Source organism: Amblyomma americanum, chromosome 6 (genome assembly GCF_052857255.1).
Source record: "Amblyomma americanum isolate KBUSLIRL-KWMA chromosome 6, ASM5285725v1, whole genome shotgun sequence".
NCBI classification, from domain to species: Eukaryota; Metazoa; Arthropoda; class Arachnida; order Ixodida; family Ixodidae; genus Amblyomma; species Amblyomma americanum.
The window spans coordinates 32,546,729-32,566,226 of NC_135502.1; the positions used below are offsets into that span (position 1 = coordinate 32,546,729).

General features: G+C 47.2%; 1 protein-coding gene across 48 annotated transcripts in view; it reads left to right on the top strand.

Moving 5' to 3' along the window:
- The first annotated feature begins 1,008 nt into the window (after nt 1-1,008).
- LOC144136573 (uncharacterized) overlaps nt 1,009-19,498 on the top strand; it is a 73,944-nt gene continuing 55,454 nt past the window's right edge. For 31 of the 48 annotated variants that reach the window (XM_077668977.1, XM_077668991.1, XM_077668989.1 and 28 more), the window contains exons 1-3: nt 1,009-1,262; nt 17,754-17,843; nt 18,752-18,837. In XM_077668977.1, the coding sequence (XP_077525103.1) occupies nt 1,100-1,262; nt 17,754-17,843; nt 18,752-18,837 (339 nt within the window). In that variant the 5' untranslated portion in view covers nt 1,009-1,099. The remainder of the gene's footprint in view (nt 1,263-17,753; nt 17,844-18,751; nt 18,838-19,498) is intronic. The other 17 variants (XM_077669010.1, XM_077669011.1, XM_077669024.1 and 14 more) reach the window with 4 other exon arrangements.

Below are 19,498 nucleotides of genomic sequence, written 5' to 3' on the forward strand. Positions count from 1 at the left end.
CTTTGGTCCCAAAAGCCCCACCACTGGCAGCGCTTGCCATCGCACGGCAGCGGCGCATTCCTTAACCGCTGCATCATTGCGAAAGAAGAGGAGTAAAGACACACGGAGACCTATTAACGTAAAGTTGATAATCACCAATTCCTCCTATATAAAGGTGATCCTCAAGGCGGAGCTTAAATGTCCCCTCAAATTTTAATAACTGTCGCACAACACTCGACCTGTGACAACTTAGTAGGCTCATTGTGTTTGGCTGTTGATTAATAATGCAGTTACACTTACATGTTGGTGTTCCGACTGACTTTCCCAACAGTATCAGAACCTTTTCAAGCATCGAAAGGATATTTGTACAGTTTTCAAACACATTGGTTTTTGCCGAAACCTCACCGGTAAGAATTGCTAATAATTATTGTTCACAGCAGAATAATTTTATTATCCTTCCATAACCATGCTCGTTAGTCAAGCCAAAAAAAAAATTGAAGACATTAAGTTTAGTTCGACAGTTCATCTCTAAAGTGACGCCACTCAATTGAAACTGCCATAGCAACGGAAGAGGCAAGACTTTTATCTTTTTCTTTCAGTCGCTGTTTGCAACATAGAAGCCCGGAAGCACAAGCTGGCAGAAAAGTTCTACTTTATTAAAGCTGTCAAACAACGCATATTTCCACTGCAAAGCAAGGAAATTACCAAAGCGAAAGACGCGCAACACCGACGATATTTTACACGTTTATTTGTTTGAGTATCTCTCAGCTTTCGGTGAAAATATGCCGCGCGCAAATGGCAACTCGGCTGCGAACTAATTTTTTTTTTTTAATGAAGCAGCTCACTGCTCCAAGAAAATGCAGGAGCCGACAGAGGTGTCTTTTAGTATTGCGACAGGAAAACGAAAGGTGGAGCCTGACGCATCAGACGCATTGGAAACGCAGGTCTGACGATAAGCCCCTAATCTCCGATAACGATGTGCTGCCAGGCAACCTACTGCCTCTGCTAGCAGACTCTCTACGGTAACGCGCAGGGCAGATAAAGAGCCCTCGGTGCTATCGCGCGGGCTTAGGCTGCATAGATGTAGAGCAAGTGGCAGTCGCTCCGTCCGACGGCCAGGATGCGACCGTTTTTTCGTTGTGCGTTTCTTTATGTGCTGGTTTTCCTTGCCGCAAAAGGAAAGTGCAGCGAGGGGTCCATACAAGCCGTAGTTACTGGCGATCAACTTGAAACAACTCCCAGCACCAAAGCTGACGGAATCACCCTGACAGCAGCGCCACCCGGTATGTTTCTTCGCAAATATACTTATTTTTCAAATCTTTAATCTTCTCGCCATAAATTTTCCGCGCGTGATTTGATAGTCCATGTCAGAAACAACATCAGACTCTGCAAACGACCAGTAGCGAAACCGAAAAAATGCGAGGTTAGAAGTAAATATTCGCTCACTATTAACGCCCATTGCGTCTGGAAAACTCAGTGTTGCTTCACATTGCAATTGATATTCGCACAGAATTCCACATGAAAGAAACTGAGCACTTGAAGTTCAAAAAGAAAACTAAGATTTAAAAAATCACGTTTGGGCTAGCTGGTGAATTCTACAACGGGGCCAAGCTCGCGGGAGCTCTTGCATTCATCTTCAGTTGTCTTTTTACTCCCTCGAAGCGCATCCCTAATCTTGTGAGATATATTTTTCTAAGATCTCTAATCAATGTAACTACCAGTGAAATCACTATATTTTGTAAAAGCCATGGTTAACTTCTATCACCGTAACAGAGTGCGCCAAGCTTGTGCTCTATCCTAAATAAAGTTATGAGATTAATATTTTTGCCCAACATTTAAAAATTTCAGACATTTCATGTAAACTAGAATTATAATAATGTACTCTTTTTTTCTTTTGAGCGCCAGTAATAAATATATCTGCTCTAAACTTTATAGTCAAGCTAGGTGAGTTTGCTTTGAGGATCATATTGAGGCATGCACAAGCAACTGTGTCGCTTACCTAGCACTATAATAATAAAGCAAGACTCCTGAAAGTACTGAAGTATGGCGCGCATCGCAGCGCAGTGAAAAGTTCCGTCTACCTTAGCCTTGTGGAGAGCTTTTTACAAAAAAATACCTCAGGACAAGGAAAAATCTAAAATTGTATCTTTATACATGTGCTCAGTATGCGTGACATGCATAGAGAGTGAGGCACCTGCCCTGCACAACAAAACTATTGCTGGTCATTTACTTCAGCGCATGCCTAAAGAACAAAGCACAATGTGATGGAAAGCAATGCTAGAACATAACTGTTACGCCGAGCTTAAATAATCAAAAAAGTGTAGCGGTGTAAACCATGCTATTCCTAGACTTAATGCAGGAATGCATGCGTGCTGACTCGTGTTCTGAGGCAATAGCAACGCACTTTGCGAGTGAAATTTTCAGAGGTGCGTCGCGAGAAATCTCGGACAACTATATATACGACTAGCGCGTATGCGGGAAACCAGCCCATGTTTTTAAAGAGCGTATCCCATCCGGACAGACTGCTAGACAAGTTCACCGCATGTTCCGAGAGAGTGCTGCGCAAGGCACGCTATAGGGGGCGGAAGCCTGGCCCTTCGGGGCTTGGATATAAGGGCTTTCGCAAATTGTGGCGATGGGTCCTTGCCACTACGGTGTCTGTTGCTAAAGCCGGCGTCGCCGACTACTCTGCACGTGGAAGCAATGGTAGCTCAGCTCGAGCCAGTGGGCAGGACCGTGCACTTTCCATTTCATTCTTCCTTCAGTAGTAACATCGGACGGACAAATTTTGCGGACAATGCGAGGTGAAAAAATAGCCGTCAAATTCATTCCTGCATTAAAATATATAAGCAATGTATGAGGCAGATTAAAAGTGTTGACCAGTTTCAACTTCAATATTTGCTTACCGCGCCTCTTCAAATCGTTAAAATTGAACCGTGGCGCAGAATGCCTCCTTCTGAGCTATCCGTTCAGCTTCTGGGCAAATAACGCCATTCAGTATGTTGCAACAGGAGTCCATTTCAGTTATGGAATCGGCTTTCCGTCCGTCGCATGAGGGAGTATTTTTGAACTTCGCACTAAATCGGTCAGAACGGAGCATTGCGCCCAAGCTGGCGTCCTCTTCTCGCACTAACCTTTCTCAACAGCGATGGTGTTCTCGCGACTTCGCAGCATCAACACCAGGGTATCGGACCCAGTTATCTGCAAGACAGCCTGGGGCTCACCTAGTAGTGCACTGCGGACAGTGCGGAGTAGCCCAAAGCGCGGCGCGCGAGTAACTCAGAAGTTTTTTTTTCCTAATAGGAACGTTTAACGTGAAGATTTCCGTAACTTAGAATACTGATTTTTGCCACAGTTACGCACAAAACGTATATTCGATATTTCCTATTTTTCTAATGAATATGTTTAATGTTTTTGTGACATTTTTGTGTGTCAAATGATTTCAAATTAAAGATCTTTGTTTTTTACGCAATATATAATTGTTTTATTTGTATGATCCAAAAGAGAATTGTATTAGCTATACTATGATATGGAATATTAGGCAATTTTTTTTTATTTAATGGGTGAAAACAATTTTATGCACATAACCCTGAAATTGCGTGTTTTCTTACTGCAAGGCAAGAGTTAATGTGCAACGAAACCCACTTATCTTCATAAATAAAAGGTAAAGCAAGTTGGCCCACATTCTATACTCTACTTAAAAATTTATTTTGGAGACATATTACAAGAGCAAAGTTGTTGAGAGAAATAATGCTCTAATATATCTCTTAATCACCACAGATACCCACTCTTTACACATAACAGGTCAAGTTTGGCGTACAGAATTTTTGAACCTATAAAAGCTTAGTCAGGTCCCATTGATAGCGCGCCGTTGATCCAGGATCCGCAGTTAAATTTTCGCCGCTTCGAAGTAGTTAATGTTGGGGGGCCGCAGTGTAAACTGCCCTTATTTTAGGCGGCGTAGTTTCTAAGCGGCCGAGAGTTTAAGCCACCTCCGAATTCCGCAGAACATTTTGGTGCGGTACAAAAGGTCAAAACTTTCCTGCCTACTAAGCATCTGTGCGGCACCCGGGTGAATACCCCAAAAAGGAAACGCTTTCGTTGTTAACCCTGGAGACTGCATATAGGTATCATAATAATAATAATAATTGGTATTGGGGGAAAGGAAATGGCGCAGTATCTGTCTCATATATCGTTGGACACCTGAACAGCGCCGTAAGGGAAGGGATAAAGGAGAAAGTGAAAGACGAAAGGAAGAAGAGGTGCCGTAGTGGAGGGCTCCGGAATAATTTCGACCACCTGGGGATCTTTAACGTGTACTGACATCGCACAGCACACGGGCGCCTTAGCGTTTTTCCTCCATAAAAACGCAGCCGCCGCGGTCGGGTTCGAACTCGGGAACTCCGGATCAGTAGTCGAGCGCCCTAACCACTGAGCCACCGTGGTGGGGCGCATATAGGTATCACCGTTTAAAAACAATATACTACGCGACTTGTAATGTCACAACTTACTCAATATAACACACCAAAGTGCGTTACAAGTGCAACTCGAACCCATGAACACAAGACATGATACGAGCAGTCTAACCTATCCTGACACCACTGCTGTGTCAGTAGTTTTCTTGTATACACCACAAACCGACCTACCAAAGGGGGTTGTTATTGAAGTTATAGATGATCTATCGAGCCGAGCAAGGAAGCGAATGTTTGAAACAGAAATTTATGCACCTTTCATGCCCTATAACAAATACGCAATCCTATGAAGCCATCGTGCTGTTAAAATCGTGTACGTCCGGCTTGGTCTATCGAATCGTGAACTGTAAACTGTAGCGTTTAACGCCCCAAAGCAGCACAAGGGCTTCGAGGGATGCCGTAGTGGAGAGCTAAGGATCAATTTAGCTCACCTGGGGTTATATAACGTGGGATGACATTAACAGCACGTGAGCGTTTTGTATTTTGCCTCCATCCAAATAAGGCTGCCACGGTCGGGGTCAAACCCGAGACCTTGGGATCAGCAGAACGCTAACATTCGAAACAACCGCGGCACATTAATGCATGGAATGATTTAACCAAAAAAACATGCGGGTAGACGCATATTCATTGCTCTTTCGAAGGGATGGTGTGTAAACTGTCCCATTGCGGTAAATCATGTTCCTCCTTTGATTTCGGCGATGCATGTGGAAGCATCAATATATATTCAAAACTTGAATCGTACCAGTACTGCACTTGTGACGCGAGCTTTCACACAAATGCAAATCGCCATTTGTTACCATAACTCGCTTTTGTCTCGTTCCCATCTGATGGTTCCCGCAACGGTCCGGATCTTGTATTTTTACATGACCGCGCAGCGATGCCCACTTGAACTGGCATGCTGGCTTTCGCTACAAATGAGGAAGCAAGTACTCGCGTTTGAAAAAACTCCAGTGCTAATAGCACAGCTGTCATGTGGCGCTGGGCGCGACCATTTATGCCATTTCGAACCAAATGAGTTCAGAAAAGACCTAGTACAAGCAAGTATATCAGTTCTGCAAGATGCTGCTCACAGAAATGTCACGCACAATTGATGATGCAATTAAATGTAAGAAGACGTTGAAAAATACAGATCATTGCAGTTATATCACGAGTGCGACAGCAGTAGAACATATGAAAACGCGACTGACCAAAGAAATATAAGCCCCATAGCGGTACCACCTGCTGAGCACTGCAGCAGTGTAGTCACAGAGAAGGCTACATTGTACAAAGCTATTTGTTGCATTTATGGCTTTCTATTAATTCGAAAGCATTATATGGCTCAACCTTGTCCGCAGAATTTGTCCCCAAAATGTGTCCGCGCGATGACGTCACTCGAGATGAATGAATGTGCAAGTTTATTGACAATGAGGAATAAATAATGAATGCTATAATATGATGTAATCAAGAATGCTGACGAGACACCGTTAATCAGTCAAATTAATTAAATAATTAATTATTGCAGTGAAGAAAAATTCGCATTCCCTTTTCGTATTCGTATTCTTTTTTCGTATTGCCCTAGCAATAACCACGGTTTCATAAGAATACAAAACGTTGCCTTGCCTCTCTGCTTTTTATTTCGCTTTATAAATATATGACCACGTGAATACTTTACTTGTTACCCCCCCCTCTTATGTAATGCCCAACCCAGAGCCTTGCTTAAGGGATAATAAATGATGATGAAAATGAGATAATTAGTAAAGTGGTAAATTAGGAAATGAAAACTGATGACCGCATCGCTAATTAGTGTGACTAATAAGGCGAACTCAATAATGAGTCACGTAACAAGAGAGTTTGAAAAAATGAGTCAGGTGTCAAGTGATGAAGTCATACAAAAGTCACGTGCCAAGATGACTTGCGAAAAATGAAAGCAACGTCTCAAGGCAACAACGTGTGTGGGGACCTGCCCTGCAGCCCCCTGAGTTTGCTTTCCCGCGAGGCACCGTGCAGCGGCGGTCTCACCTCGAGGCTGAGCGGATTCCCTTGTCAGTTACATTAACTGGCAAGAGAGGGCGCCAGCGTCGCTGCGCGGGAGACTGCTGAAGCCTGCCCGCGGGAGATGGGGTCTCTTCGGCCGGGATAATGACCCTGAGCGGACGCGTCGCTCGGGGCTCCCCTCTTCGCCGACGGGGCGAAGAAGCGACGGGGAGACAGGCTCCCGTACTCGTCCCGTCCGGCCTGCGGAGTTTATATCCCTTGCCCTAGCGCGGGCGAACATTCGCTCGGAACCTTGCTGGTGAGTCGGACGCCCTCGATTCATTAGCGTACCTTGTTGCTAGCTGGCGTTATTGTTTCTGTAGCAATAAATGCCTGTTTGTGTCAGCCAATGTGTCGTTCCTTTGTTCCCTCAGAGCAAGGCCGCCGTGGTCGGCGAGCGCTCGGTAGCGTACGCGATCACGGGGTGGGGTCCGGGCGGCTTTGAACCGTGTCAGCCGCGATTGAGTGGGGAGAAAGTACTTATCTCCCCATGTCAACCCCACATCTGGCAGCCCAACGTGGGGCCTGCTCTTGGAACATTGGACGACTGTCGGTTCGGTTCGAGGAACGCTCTTTGTCCGGACTTGACAAGTGCTAGGCCTAGAGTGAATTTTGATCGCTAGGACCTGCGGCATGCTTTCTTGAGTGCAAGGTGTATTGCGCTGCAGCATGTTTGAACTTTTCGACATGCTCAGCACATTTTTTTCCCTGGAGTTTCTTCGTGAGAATGACTTGGTCCGCATCGAGGGAGTTCGAGGCCTAGCGCCCGCGGAGTCGCCGAGCCCGAAGCGAGTGAGTACGGAAGCCGCGTGGGTGGTCCGAGTTTCTGTATATATTTTCTCTACTATCTCTTTTTCGACTCTGGGAGTCGCTGCTCCGGGAGCCGGGTGGCCTGGGGCCACGGGTGCCGCTACGAGCTCGCTGGTATTGCAGCTCGGCACCGGGCGCTCCGACACCGTCCGATACGGTGGGCGCCGACCGCTCAGAAGCTGCTTTGTGCAGTGAGCGGGGTAGGACCACCCCACAAAGCTGATGTCTCCTCGCGGCTGCGCGCACAAAACCCGTTTCGGGTCTTTGTTGTGGTCACGGTCGTTGTAGGAGTGGTCGTTAGGCCTGAGGCTTTTCGGAGCTGCCTGCACCACATTAAAAGAGACATGACCACCGGACCGTGACGCTGAGAGGGGGCGCACTTTGCTGCCCGTCCGTTTTTTTGCAACCTCGCACGAACTGAGCAGTCTCGTTCAACTCAAGAAAGGGCTTTGTTCACTCGAACTTTGCGTTTGCACAGCCGCCGACACGTTTTGCTAGCAAGTTAGGCATTGTGCCACGAGGCCCTTGCGGATGCCGTTTCCCCTCCCGTGACCTACGTTAAAGGCACGCCGAGAGCGTTTCGACAATTTTGCAGATCCGGTGGAGCCACCCAGGCTTGCTGACCGGTGCACATCGTCTCGCTGCCACCTGCTGCGACGGAGCGGCCTGTATCCTGTTCGCCGCATCCATCCGGGGCAGCTGTGGCGAGACCAGTCAGCAGTCACCTCCGGCTGCTGCTGCCCTGGCGACTACTGCAGGATCCTGGCCTGCAGTTTTCCCACCGGCCTTCGATTCGCGGGCCTGCGGACACGGTAGTCCGCGGGCCATACGAGTCGTCCCAGCGGAGACCTTCACGCCGCCTTCGGAATACCGCGGAAGTCTGCGTGGACGCTGTCGGCGTGACCTCCGCTGCAAGACGTGCCTCAAAGACATGAAGACCAGGAGACTCCTCCATAGCATGTACTTTCAGGCGCGTGGGTCTATTTAAGGTTGGGGGGATGTGGGGACCTGCCCTGCAGCCCCCTGAGTTTGCTTTCCCGCGAGGCACCGTGCAGCGGCGGTCTCACCTCGAGGCTGAGCGGATTCCCTTGTCAGTTACATTAACTGGCAAGAGAGGGCGCCAGCGTCGCTGCGCGGGAGACTGCTGAAGCCTGCCCGCGGGAGATGGGGTCTCTGGGGCCGGGATAATCACCCTGGGCGGACGCGTCACTCGGGGCTCCGCTCTTCGCCGACGGGGCGAAGAAGCGACGGGGAGACAGGCTCCCGTACTCGTCCCGTCCGGCCTGCGGAGTTTATATCCCTTGCCCTAGCGCGGGCGAACATTCGCTCGGAACCTTGCTGGTGAGTCGGACGTCCTTGATTCATTAGCGTACCTTGTTGCTAGCTGGCGTTATTGTTTCTGTAGCAATAAATGCCTGTTTGTGTCAGCCAATGTGTCGTTCCTTTGTTCCCCCAGAGCAAGGCCCGCCGTGGTCGGCGAGCGCTCGGTAGCGTACGCGATCACGGGGTGGGGTCCGGGCGGCTTTGAACCGTGTCAGCCGCGATTGAGTGGGGAGAAAGTACTTATCTCCCCACGTCAACCCCACACGTGTCAAGGTAAGTCACGTGACATGATAACGCAAAATATAGAGAGTGATGAGGCCACACCCGATGACGTCCTATATTAAAGTTATCTTTCCAAAATGACAAAGACAATATTCTAAGCATGTGACTGGAACTCTTTCAAATATTTTGTAGGACATATCTCCCAGAACTTTTCTCCCTTACACAATATCTGATTCAAAATCCGAACCGCATGTAATATCTTCAAAACGAATGCACTCGAATAGGGAGTGTGCTAACTGTCGGATTAATCTAAGAAAAAAGTCGAGTTCAGGCCTAACTTCCAGTAATGAAACATCGTAAAATCAAATTCGGGACACAAATATAATCCATATATTCTGGCAACTACACAGCATCGGCAGCAAAAAAGTTATGGACAATATTCTTTAAAACAAGCGGATTCCTAGAAAAAATAATTTTTGTTTTCCTAAACAAATCTCAACATGGATAGCTTTGCCAGTGCTCCAACATAAATTTGGCTGCACAAAGCCAACCATTCAATAAAAGCAGTAATGCTCAAAACTGAAGTATATCGTAAAATGCTACACTTCTGTTCATTTAAACTGTTCATGTTTAAAACTGGAATTGCTTCTTCTTTATTGCCTATTGCCTTTCCACCTCTTATATTGTGCTAACCTTCAAACCCAATAACTATTTACGAGGATGTAATAAATTTTCTACATTAAACTTACATTACAAAAAAATGGCGAACGGAATCTTCTCAAAGAAGCAACAAAGCTTTGAAAATATATGATATATCTGCCAGAACTTTCCGGCCTTTGTCAAAAACTAGTTCAAGATCCGAAGCACATCCATTATTTTTAACACGAATACAGACGTATAATGGGAGTGTTGATCTAGTAGTAGTCTGAAAGAAGAGTCGAATTACTCCTAATTTCCAGTAATGCAACATTGTAAAATCAAATTCAGGACAGAAATATAATTCCCACTTATCAACAATTGCGCGGCGCCGGCACCAATCAAGTTATCGACAATATTTCTTACATCAAGCAGACTCTTATAAACATAGCATGCTCTCCTTCAGTATCTAGAGAAGTTTAATAATGAAAAGCTTCTGAAGAGCTCCAACATTAATTTTGCTGCACAAAGCCAACCATTCCATAAAAGCGGTCATGCTCAAAACAAGCAGTATATATTAAAAAGCTACAGTTCAGTTCATTTTCTTGTTCTAAATTTCAATTCATTGTATAATCTCCAGATATCCAGTGCCCGAAGAATAAGACAGACGAGTGCACGAACCTAGGAAAATTATGCGACGAAAAAACTGGAAAATGTATTGATGACCACACTCCCCTACTCCAGGGGTCAGTTTTGGGCCCTCTACGTTTCTTCATTTATATCAATGGCCTTACTGACCGTACCACCAGCCGTGTTCAATTGAACGCGGATGATTGCTGTGTCTACCGCGAAATCACCAGTGAGGCGGACTGTCAACATTTACAGAACGACCTGGACCCCGTTTTCTTGTGGTGCCAGTCCTGGAAGCTGTCCCTTAATTTATCCAAATGCAATCTCGTAGAGTTTACAACAAAAAAAAAACAACCAATTCTCACCAATTATGTCGTGGATGGAATCTGCCTGTCGGTTGCAAGAGAATACAAATATCTGGGGAGTTGTATTCTCTGCCAATTGGTCATGAAATGCTCATATACACAACATAACTCTGAAGCCTAGTCGAATGTTAAACTTCCTCAGACTAAACTTTAATCAGGCTCCAAATAAGCTAAAGGAAACATGATTTCTGTCAAATGTACGTCCCATTCTTGAGTATGCTTCCAGTACTTGGGATCCGTCAACCCAGTGCAACATTGCAAAACTTGAACGCGTAGAGGCACGTACTGCTCGCGTTGTGTCAGTTAATTATGACTTTTCGAAAAGCTCTCGCGATATTTCCAAAAACCTTGGGTGGCCGCTGCTTGAATCCAGAAGAAAATGCCTGCGCTTGCCGTTATTTTGTAATATATTTTACTCTAGAACGGGCATAAATTAAGATAGATATCTAAAGAAACCAACATATGTATCTGCACGAACGGGCCATTCCCGAAAAGTGCTTGAATATGCTTGCCGGATAAACTTAATTAAGAACAGCTTCTTACCTAAGACAGTATATGAGTGGAATGGTTTGCCTGGAGAAATTATTTCCGGCACCCCTTCGTCTTTTATCCAGGATCTGAAAAATAATCTTTTTTAATGATTTTTTAACTTGTCATGCCTATTTTTCCACTTAACATGATACATTAAGATTAAGTGACGCAAATATCAAGACAACTACGTGTATACGTATAGTTTTATTTTTCACTGCTTGTTTCATGCGTTTCAATTTGCAGCTGACTTTGTATTATATATTGCCACACTGCTCACATTCTGCGAGCGCCGCCATGTGGCCGAACGGCATGGCTATGCTCGTGTGGAAGCAAAAAAGACGACGTTCCCGCTCGGACGCGCGCTGCTGGTCTCCTTGGCCTTCGGATTAAAAGCCCCCTTTTTTGTCGCCCTACGTTTGTCGGTGACATTTTGGTGGAGCCGCTGGGTATCGTCCGATGAATGCTCACCCCGAGGACAATTCTGACGATTATCAGCGCCGCTTGGACACAACACCCGTCCACAAAGCGAGCCGCCGCCTGCGAGGCCTGCAACCTGAGTGTCAGCCACTGCCACTGACGAGGTCGGTGCGTACGATGACGTCTACTACTGGCAGTCAGACAGGCCAGCCTTCCGGCACTGTCCCACCGGTTGTAGTCCTCGCACCTCGCTCGCCGCCAACCTTCCACGGCGATCGGTGCGAGGATGTCGAGGACTGGTTGTCCGGCTCTGACCGTGTGGCCACTTTTAACCAGTGGGACGACGACCGAAAACTACGAAACGTGTATTTCGCGTTCCAAGACTCGGCGAAGACATGGTTCGAGAACCATGAGGCATCTTTTACCAGCTGGGAAGCGTTCCGTCGTGAGTTGCTCGCTACCTTCAGCTCCAGCGCATGCAAGGAAAACGCCGAAATCGCCCTTCGCTCCAGGTCACAGCAGTCGAACGAAAGCGTGACCATGTTTATCGAAGATATAGCGCGTCTCTTCAGTCGGGCTGACCCTGCCATGCCCGAGGCTACGAAGGTGCGCCACCTCATGCGTGGTGTGAAGGAGCAGCTCTTCGCTGGCCTCATACGCGACCCTCCAAGAACCGTCGCTGACTTCGCCAAAGAAACCACGGCCATGGAACGCTCCTTGCAGGAACGCAGTGCGCAGTACGGTCGTCTGGGCAGTGTTGCGGCCACCAACTATTGTGCGTCACAGCCAGTCGCCGGAGACGAGGCGCTTCGAGAGCTTGTGCGGAGTGTGGTTCGAGAAGAACTGCGCAACCTCCGCTTAGATGCTCCACCTGCCAGTGCTGCAGCTGTAGCCGATGCCGTCCGTGACGGAATTCGGCGAGTGGTCCAGCCACCACGGCACCACAGCCGGAGCCGTACATCATGAGCTACAGTGAAGCCCACGAGCACCACAAGTGGAGCCGTACATCATGAGCTACAGTGAAGCCCTGCGGAGACCTGCGCCAGTGCCACAGGCATTCCGCCCTGATGCCGAACCAACGCAGGGATACCTTCCCCTCGTCGAGCAGCGTGACCCGCGCCCTGTTAGAAAAGCGGACGTGGGGCGCACACCCAACAACCGGCCACTATGCTACCACTGCGGGGAGCCTGTTCATGTCCTTCGCAACTGCCGATACCGGCGGATGGGATTAAGAGGATTTCCACCGAACGCACCTCGACCACGCTATGGTGAGAGACCGCGAGACATTGAGCAGTTCCTGGCCGATCATGTGCTGCCCTCACCGCCTCCACGACGTCAGTCTAGGTCGCCGTCTCCAACGCGGGTTCCCAGTCACGCATCATCCGCTAGCCAATTCAGACGCACGTCCCCCCGTCGGGAAAACAGAAGACGGCGGCCTCCGGGGGTAGGACCGCCGCTACCGCAGAGAGCGAACAGCCTCCATCCGATGTTTGTATGCGACGACCCGAACGCCGACGACCCCAGCCGCCGACCTCAAAGACGATCTCACCGCCGACCGCAACGACGATGCCACCGCCGACCCCACCGACGACCGCGTCGACGACCACACCGATGACCTCACCGACGACCCCATCGACGACGGCACCAAACACCTCACCGACGAGTTTTCAAAGAATTGTTTCCGCCGCGCCGAAATTCTTGTTGCCGCCGATGGCTATGACGCGTCAGCATTCGTGGATACCGGAGCTGACTTTTCGGTCATGAGCAGCCACCTAGCCACGACCCTCAAAAAGGTTCTAACACCTTGGCATGGGCCGCAGATACGCACAGCTGGTTGGCATGTGGTGACGCCGGTTGGCGTCTTTACCTGCCGTATAAAGATCCGAGGTGCAACTTTCATTGGCTCCTTCGCCGTGCTACGAGAGTGTTCCAAAGAACTGATTCTCGGCATGTACTTCCTTAAGGAGTATGGCGCGGTCGTCAACCTGCATGAGCAATTGGTATCGTTTTCGACACAGCGAGCCATTGCTACAGACCCCGAGCCGCACAGAGCAGCACTACGCATCTTTGACGACCACACAACGGTACCGCCGAGAGCAAGCAAGTTTGTCACAGTCAATTGTGATACCAGCTTCGGTACTCGGGGCATTGCCGAAGCGAACATGTCGCTGCTACTGTCTCGGCAAGTTTGCGTTGCTCGCGCTCTTGTCGACCTTGTTCACGCCCGTACCGAGCTCTTAGTGACCAACTTTAGTAACGAACCCCAACATTTGACGCAAAACACAGTGATTTCCCATTTTGAAGAACTTGGCGAGCACGCCGTCCAATGTGCCTTATTCACAACGAACCCCGGAACAGCGTAACAGGACACGGCACCAGCCTTTACGATCGACGTGAACCCTGACCTTCTGACCAATCAGAAACGCCGCGTGGAAAGCCTTATTTACTCTTTCCACGACTGTTTTGCGTCAACCTCTATTCTTCAGACGCCAATAACTAAGCACCGCATTATCGTCGATAGTGACCAGAGACCACTATGTCAGCGTGCTTATCGTGTTTCGTCGAAGGAACGTGATGCCATCCGCCGCCAAGTTGCCGAAATGCTCCGCGACGATGTCATACAACCATCGACGCGTCCCTGGGCGTCACCTGTTCTCGTCGCAAAGAAAGATGGCAGCCTACGGTTCTGCGTGGATTATCGACATCTCAACAACGTTACCAAAAAGGATGTATATCCACTGCCGCGCATTGATGACTCATTAGATCGCCTCCGCAATGCTACCTACTTTTCGTCACTCGACCTGCGTAGCGCTTATTGACAAATTGAGGTCGATGAGTAACCGAGAAAAGACCGTCTTCGTTACTCCTGACGGATTGTACGAATTTAAGGTGCTTCCTTTCGGCTTGTATTCAGCCCCTGCAACGTTCCAACGTATGATGGACACCGTACTAACTGACCTGAAGTGGCAGTCCTGCCTTGTGTATCTCGACGACGTCGTGATTTTCTCCGACACGTTCGAGAAGCACCTGAAACGTTTTCGTGCTGTTTTCGAGGCCATTCGTTCCGCAGGTCTGTCTCTGAAGCCTGAAAAGTGCCACTTCGCATTTAGGAAGCTCCAGTTTCTTGGCCATATTGTGAGCGCTCAGGGCGTTAGCCATTACCCAGAAAAGACGACCGCCGTTGCTGCATTTCCCCTGCCAACAGATAAACGAAGCTTGCGGCGTTTTCTGGGGCCTTGCGCCTATTATCGGAGGTTCGTTGAAAACTTCTCCAAGCTCGCAGAGCCGCTGACTCGCCTGACAAAAGACTCCGAGCTCTTCTTCTGGAGCCAGGATCAGGAAACAGCTTTCACAGAACATAAGGCCCGCCTCCAATCTACGCCTGTCCTTGGCCACTTCGACGGGAAAGCCGCCACGGAACTGCACACAGATGCCAGCAATGTTGGCCTCGGTGCGGTGCTTGTGCAGTGGCAAGACGGTGTGGAACGCGTGCTCGCATACGCAAGTCGCACTTTTTCCCGTGCCGCAATGAATTATTCCACCACGGAAAAGGAGTGTCTGACTGTTGTGTTTGCAATCACCAAATTTCGTCCCTACCTGTACGGCCGCCCGTTTCGAGTCGTCAGCGATCATCACTCCTTGTGTTAACTTGTGAACCCCAAATATCCATCGGGGCGCCTTGCACGGTGGAGCCTTCGGTTGCAAAAGTTCGACGTCACTATCGTGTATAAGTCGGGTCAGCAAAATAGCGATGCAGACTGTCTCTCTCGAGCTCCTCTTCCGTGCCCACCAGATGAGCCCGACGACGATTCTGCTTTCCTCGGCGCTGTCACCACATCCGACCTTGCCCGCCACCAGAGGGCCGACTGCGAACTGCTGCCTCTAATCGAGTACCTCGAAGGAACCGCTCCGTCTCCGCCCAGACTCTTCTATCGCGGACTTTCGTCGTTTTGCTTAATAGATGGAGTCCTCTACAAGAAAACCTACGGCCCGACTGAAACTACGTATCTTCTCGTTGTCCCAACCGCGCTTCGTCAGGAAGTTCTCGCTGCATGCCACGACGACCTTTCTTCTGGGCACCTTAGTTTTTTCAGAACATTGGGACGCCTCCGCCACAGGTACTACTGTCCTTGGCTTGCTGCGGTCGTCCAACGCTACGTTAGAACCTGTCGTGAGTGTCAACGACGGAAGATACCGCCGACAAAACCGGCCGGCCTTCTGAAGCCAATTGATTCACCGCAAATCCCGTTTCAGCAAGTCGGCATGGACTTACTCGGCCCATTCCCAGTGTCCTCCATGGGTAACCGGTATATCGTTGTTGCCACGGACTACCTCAGCCGCTACTGTGAAACCAAGGCTCTTCCCCGTGGCACCGCGGCTGAAATTGCACAGTCCTTTGTTCGCCACATTGTGCGTCGCCACGGCGCCCCCGCGGTTGTATTAACTGACCGGGGAACCGCGTTTACCTCGGCTCTTACACATGAGGTACTGCGTCACAGTGGCACCAGTCATAGAAAAACGACTGCTTACCATCCTCAAACGAATGGTCTGACTGAGAGGCTGAACAAGACCATTGCAGATATGATGTTATATATGTCGACGCGGACCATCGCAACTGGACGAAATACTCCTTTACGTCACGTTTGCGTACAACACCGCTCTCCAAGAAACGACGCGCTTCACTCCCTTCCGTTTTGTGTATGGCCAGGACGCCCTCACCATGCTGGACGCCATGCTGCTTCCAGATTGTGCCCCTTCGTCTGTCACCGGCGCTGACCAATTCATTCGTGATGCAGAAGCCGCTCGCCACCTTGCTAGACAACGGATTCGACATCAGCAGAAAACTGCCGCCCGGCGTTACAACCTCCACCACAGGGAGGTGATTTACCAACCCGGCGAACACGTCTGGGTATGGAGCCCTATACGTTTGCGCGGGCGCTCTGAAAAGCATCTGCGCCGTTACTTCGGCCCCAACGAAGTACTACGTCAACTCAGCGAGGTCAACTATGAAATGTTCCCTCAAGGAGTCGTCGGCTCTTCTCAACCGCCCAAGTCTGAAGTCGTCCACGTGGCCCGCATGAAACCGTATTACGCCCGTTAGCCATTGAAGGAGTTCACATTCAGTGCCGCCGCCACAAGCACCTTAGCACTTTCGGTGCCTCAAATTCTGTTTTTCCCCATTGCCGGAGGCAACGAGGCGATGCTTCTTGAAAGCAGGGGGGCTATGCCACGCTGCTCACATTCTGCGAGCGCTGCCATGTGGCCGAACGGCATGGCTGGGCTCGTGTGGAAGCAAAGAAGACGAAGTCCCCGCTCGGACGCGCGCTGCTGGTCTTCTTGGCCTTCGGATTAAAAGCCCCCTTTTGTGTCGCCCTACGTTTGTCGGTGACAATATCATCTGTGCACTCATATTGTTTTTTTCTTTCTCCCCTACACTAATGCCCGCAAGGTGGCTGTAGATATGTAAATAAATAAATAAAAAATAAATACCGATTCACATGCCACCCCTTTTCAGACTGATTAGCCTCTGTTTCGTACAGATTTTTCGAACTTTTAATGTAAAGAATTATTACATCAATTCTAAAGAAGAATAATTGCTGCAGATGAATAACGCAGAAAGTGCTAAAGTAAATGTTAGAAAAGCCACATTCGTGCCCCCATTAGCATTTCTGATTGCCATTTTATTCAGTTGTGACCACTGACTTTTAATCAAAGGACCATTGCACTTGAAAAGTGGTATTGCTTCTTGTTTATTGCCTATCGAAAGTTCCTTTCGACTTCATATATTGTGCTAGCCTTCAAACTGATAACCCTTTGCGAGGATGAAATAAATTTTCTATCTTAAAATTTTATTACACAAAGATGGCGAACGCAATTTTAGGAACCGACAAAATTTCAACATAATTATGATATACAGGCAAAACTTCTGAGCATTAAATAATATCTGATTCAAGACACGGAGCACATCCCAAAATATTAAAAACGAATACAGTAAAATAGTGAGAATTTTAACTGCCAGAATGTCCAGCGCAAATTGTCTTGTTGACTCCTCACTTCTAGTTATGCAATGTTATAAAATCAAATTCGCGGCAAATATAATACCCAATTTTTGGCGCCGGAAGCAAGACACTTAACGAATATATTTCTTACACAAAGCAGCCTTTTAGAAAAATAACATGCTCTCTTTCATGATCTATACAAATTTATGAATGGAAAGCTCGTGAATTGCTCCAACATTAATTTGGCTGCACAAAGCCAACCATTCAATAAAAGCAGTCATGCTCAAAATGTGAAGTATATCGTAAAATGCTACAGGTTAATCCATTTCATTGTTTAAACTTTCAATTCATTATAGACTCTCCAGACATCAAGTGCCCGAAGAATGAGACAGACGAGTGCACGAAGCTAGGCAAAGTGTGCGACGAAAAAACTGGACAATGCATAGGTGAGCATTCTCCCTTACTCCGAATACTGATTCACATGCCACCCCTTTTCAGACTGATTAGCCTTTGTTTCGTTCCCCATTTCTGAACTTTAAATGTAACGAAGTATTACGAAAATTCTAAATAAGAATATTTGCTGCTGATGAATAACGCAGATGGTGCTAAATTAAATGTTAAGAAAAACGTCCCTCGTGGACCTGTAAGCATTTCTGATTGCCTTTTATTTCATGGTGGGCATTGTCTTTTAATGAAGTGAAAATTGCACTTAAAAAACTGGAATTGCTTCTTGTTTATTGCCTATTGAAACTTCCTTTCCACCACTTATAATGTGCTAATCTTCGAACCGAATAACCCTTGGCGAGGATGTAATAAATATTCTACATTAAACTTATATTATAAAAAATAGCGAACACAATCTTCTCAAAGAAGCAACAAGATTTCAAAAATATGTGATATTTCTGCCAGTACTTTCCGGCCTTTGTCAAAAACTATTTCAAGATCCAAAGCATATCCATTATTTTAAACACGAATACAGACGTATAGTGGGGGTGTTGATCTAGGAGTAGTCTGAAAGAAGAGTCGAATTGACTCCTCATTTCCAGTGATGCAACATTGTAAAATCAAATTCAGGACAGAAATATAATTCGGACTTATGAACAATGGCGCGGTGCAGGCACCAATAGAGTTATCGACAATATTTTTTACATCAAGCAGACTATTATAAAAATAACATGCTCTTCTTCAGTATCTAGAAAAGTTTAATCATGCAAAGCTTGCGAAGAGCTCCAACTTTAATTTTGCTGCACAAAGCCAACCATTCTACAAAAGCCGTCATGCTCAAAACATGACGTATATCGTAAAAAGCTACAGTTCAGTTTATTTTCTTGTTTAAAATTTCAATTCATTATAGACTCTCCAGACACCAAGGGCCCGAAGAATAAGACAGACGAGTGCACAAACCTAGGAAAACTGTGCGATGAGAAAAATGGACAATGCATAGATGAGCATTCTCACTTAATATAAATACATATTCACATGCCACCCATTTTTATACTGATTAGCCTTTGTTTTGTAAAGCATTTTTCGAACCTTAATTGTAAGTATTACACAAATTCTAAAGAAGGATATTTACTGCAGATTAATAATGCAGAAAGGCCTAGAATAAATGTTAAGAAACACGGCCTTCGTGCCCCTCCTCTCATTTCTTATTCCCATTTTATTTTAGTGTCACCACTGACATTTAATAAAATTACCACTGCACTTGAAAAGTGGCATTGCTTCTTCTTTATTGCCTATTGAAACTTCATGTCTACCTCTTATATTGTGCTAACCTTCAACCTGAATAATGCTTTGTTAGGATGCAATACATTTTCCATATTAACCTATATTACGCAACGATGGCGAACACAATCTCGGAAAGCGATAAAATTTTAAAATAATCATGATATATCAGGCACAGCTTCTCAGCCTTAGATAATATCTCATTCAAGATACGAAGCACATGCCAAAATTTTTAAAAGGAATGTAGTACTATAATGAGAATTTTGACTGCCGTAATAGTCAACTGAATGGGTCCTGTTGACTCTTCACTTATAGTTATGCAATGTTATGAAATCAAATTCAAGGCAAATATAATACCGAATTTTTGGTACTTGAA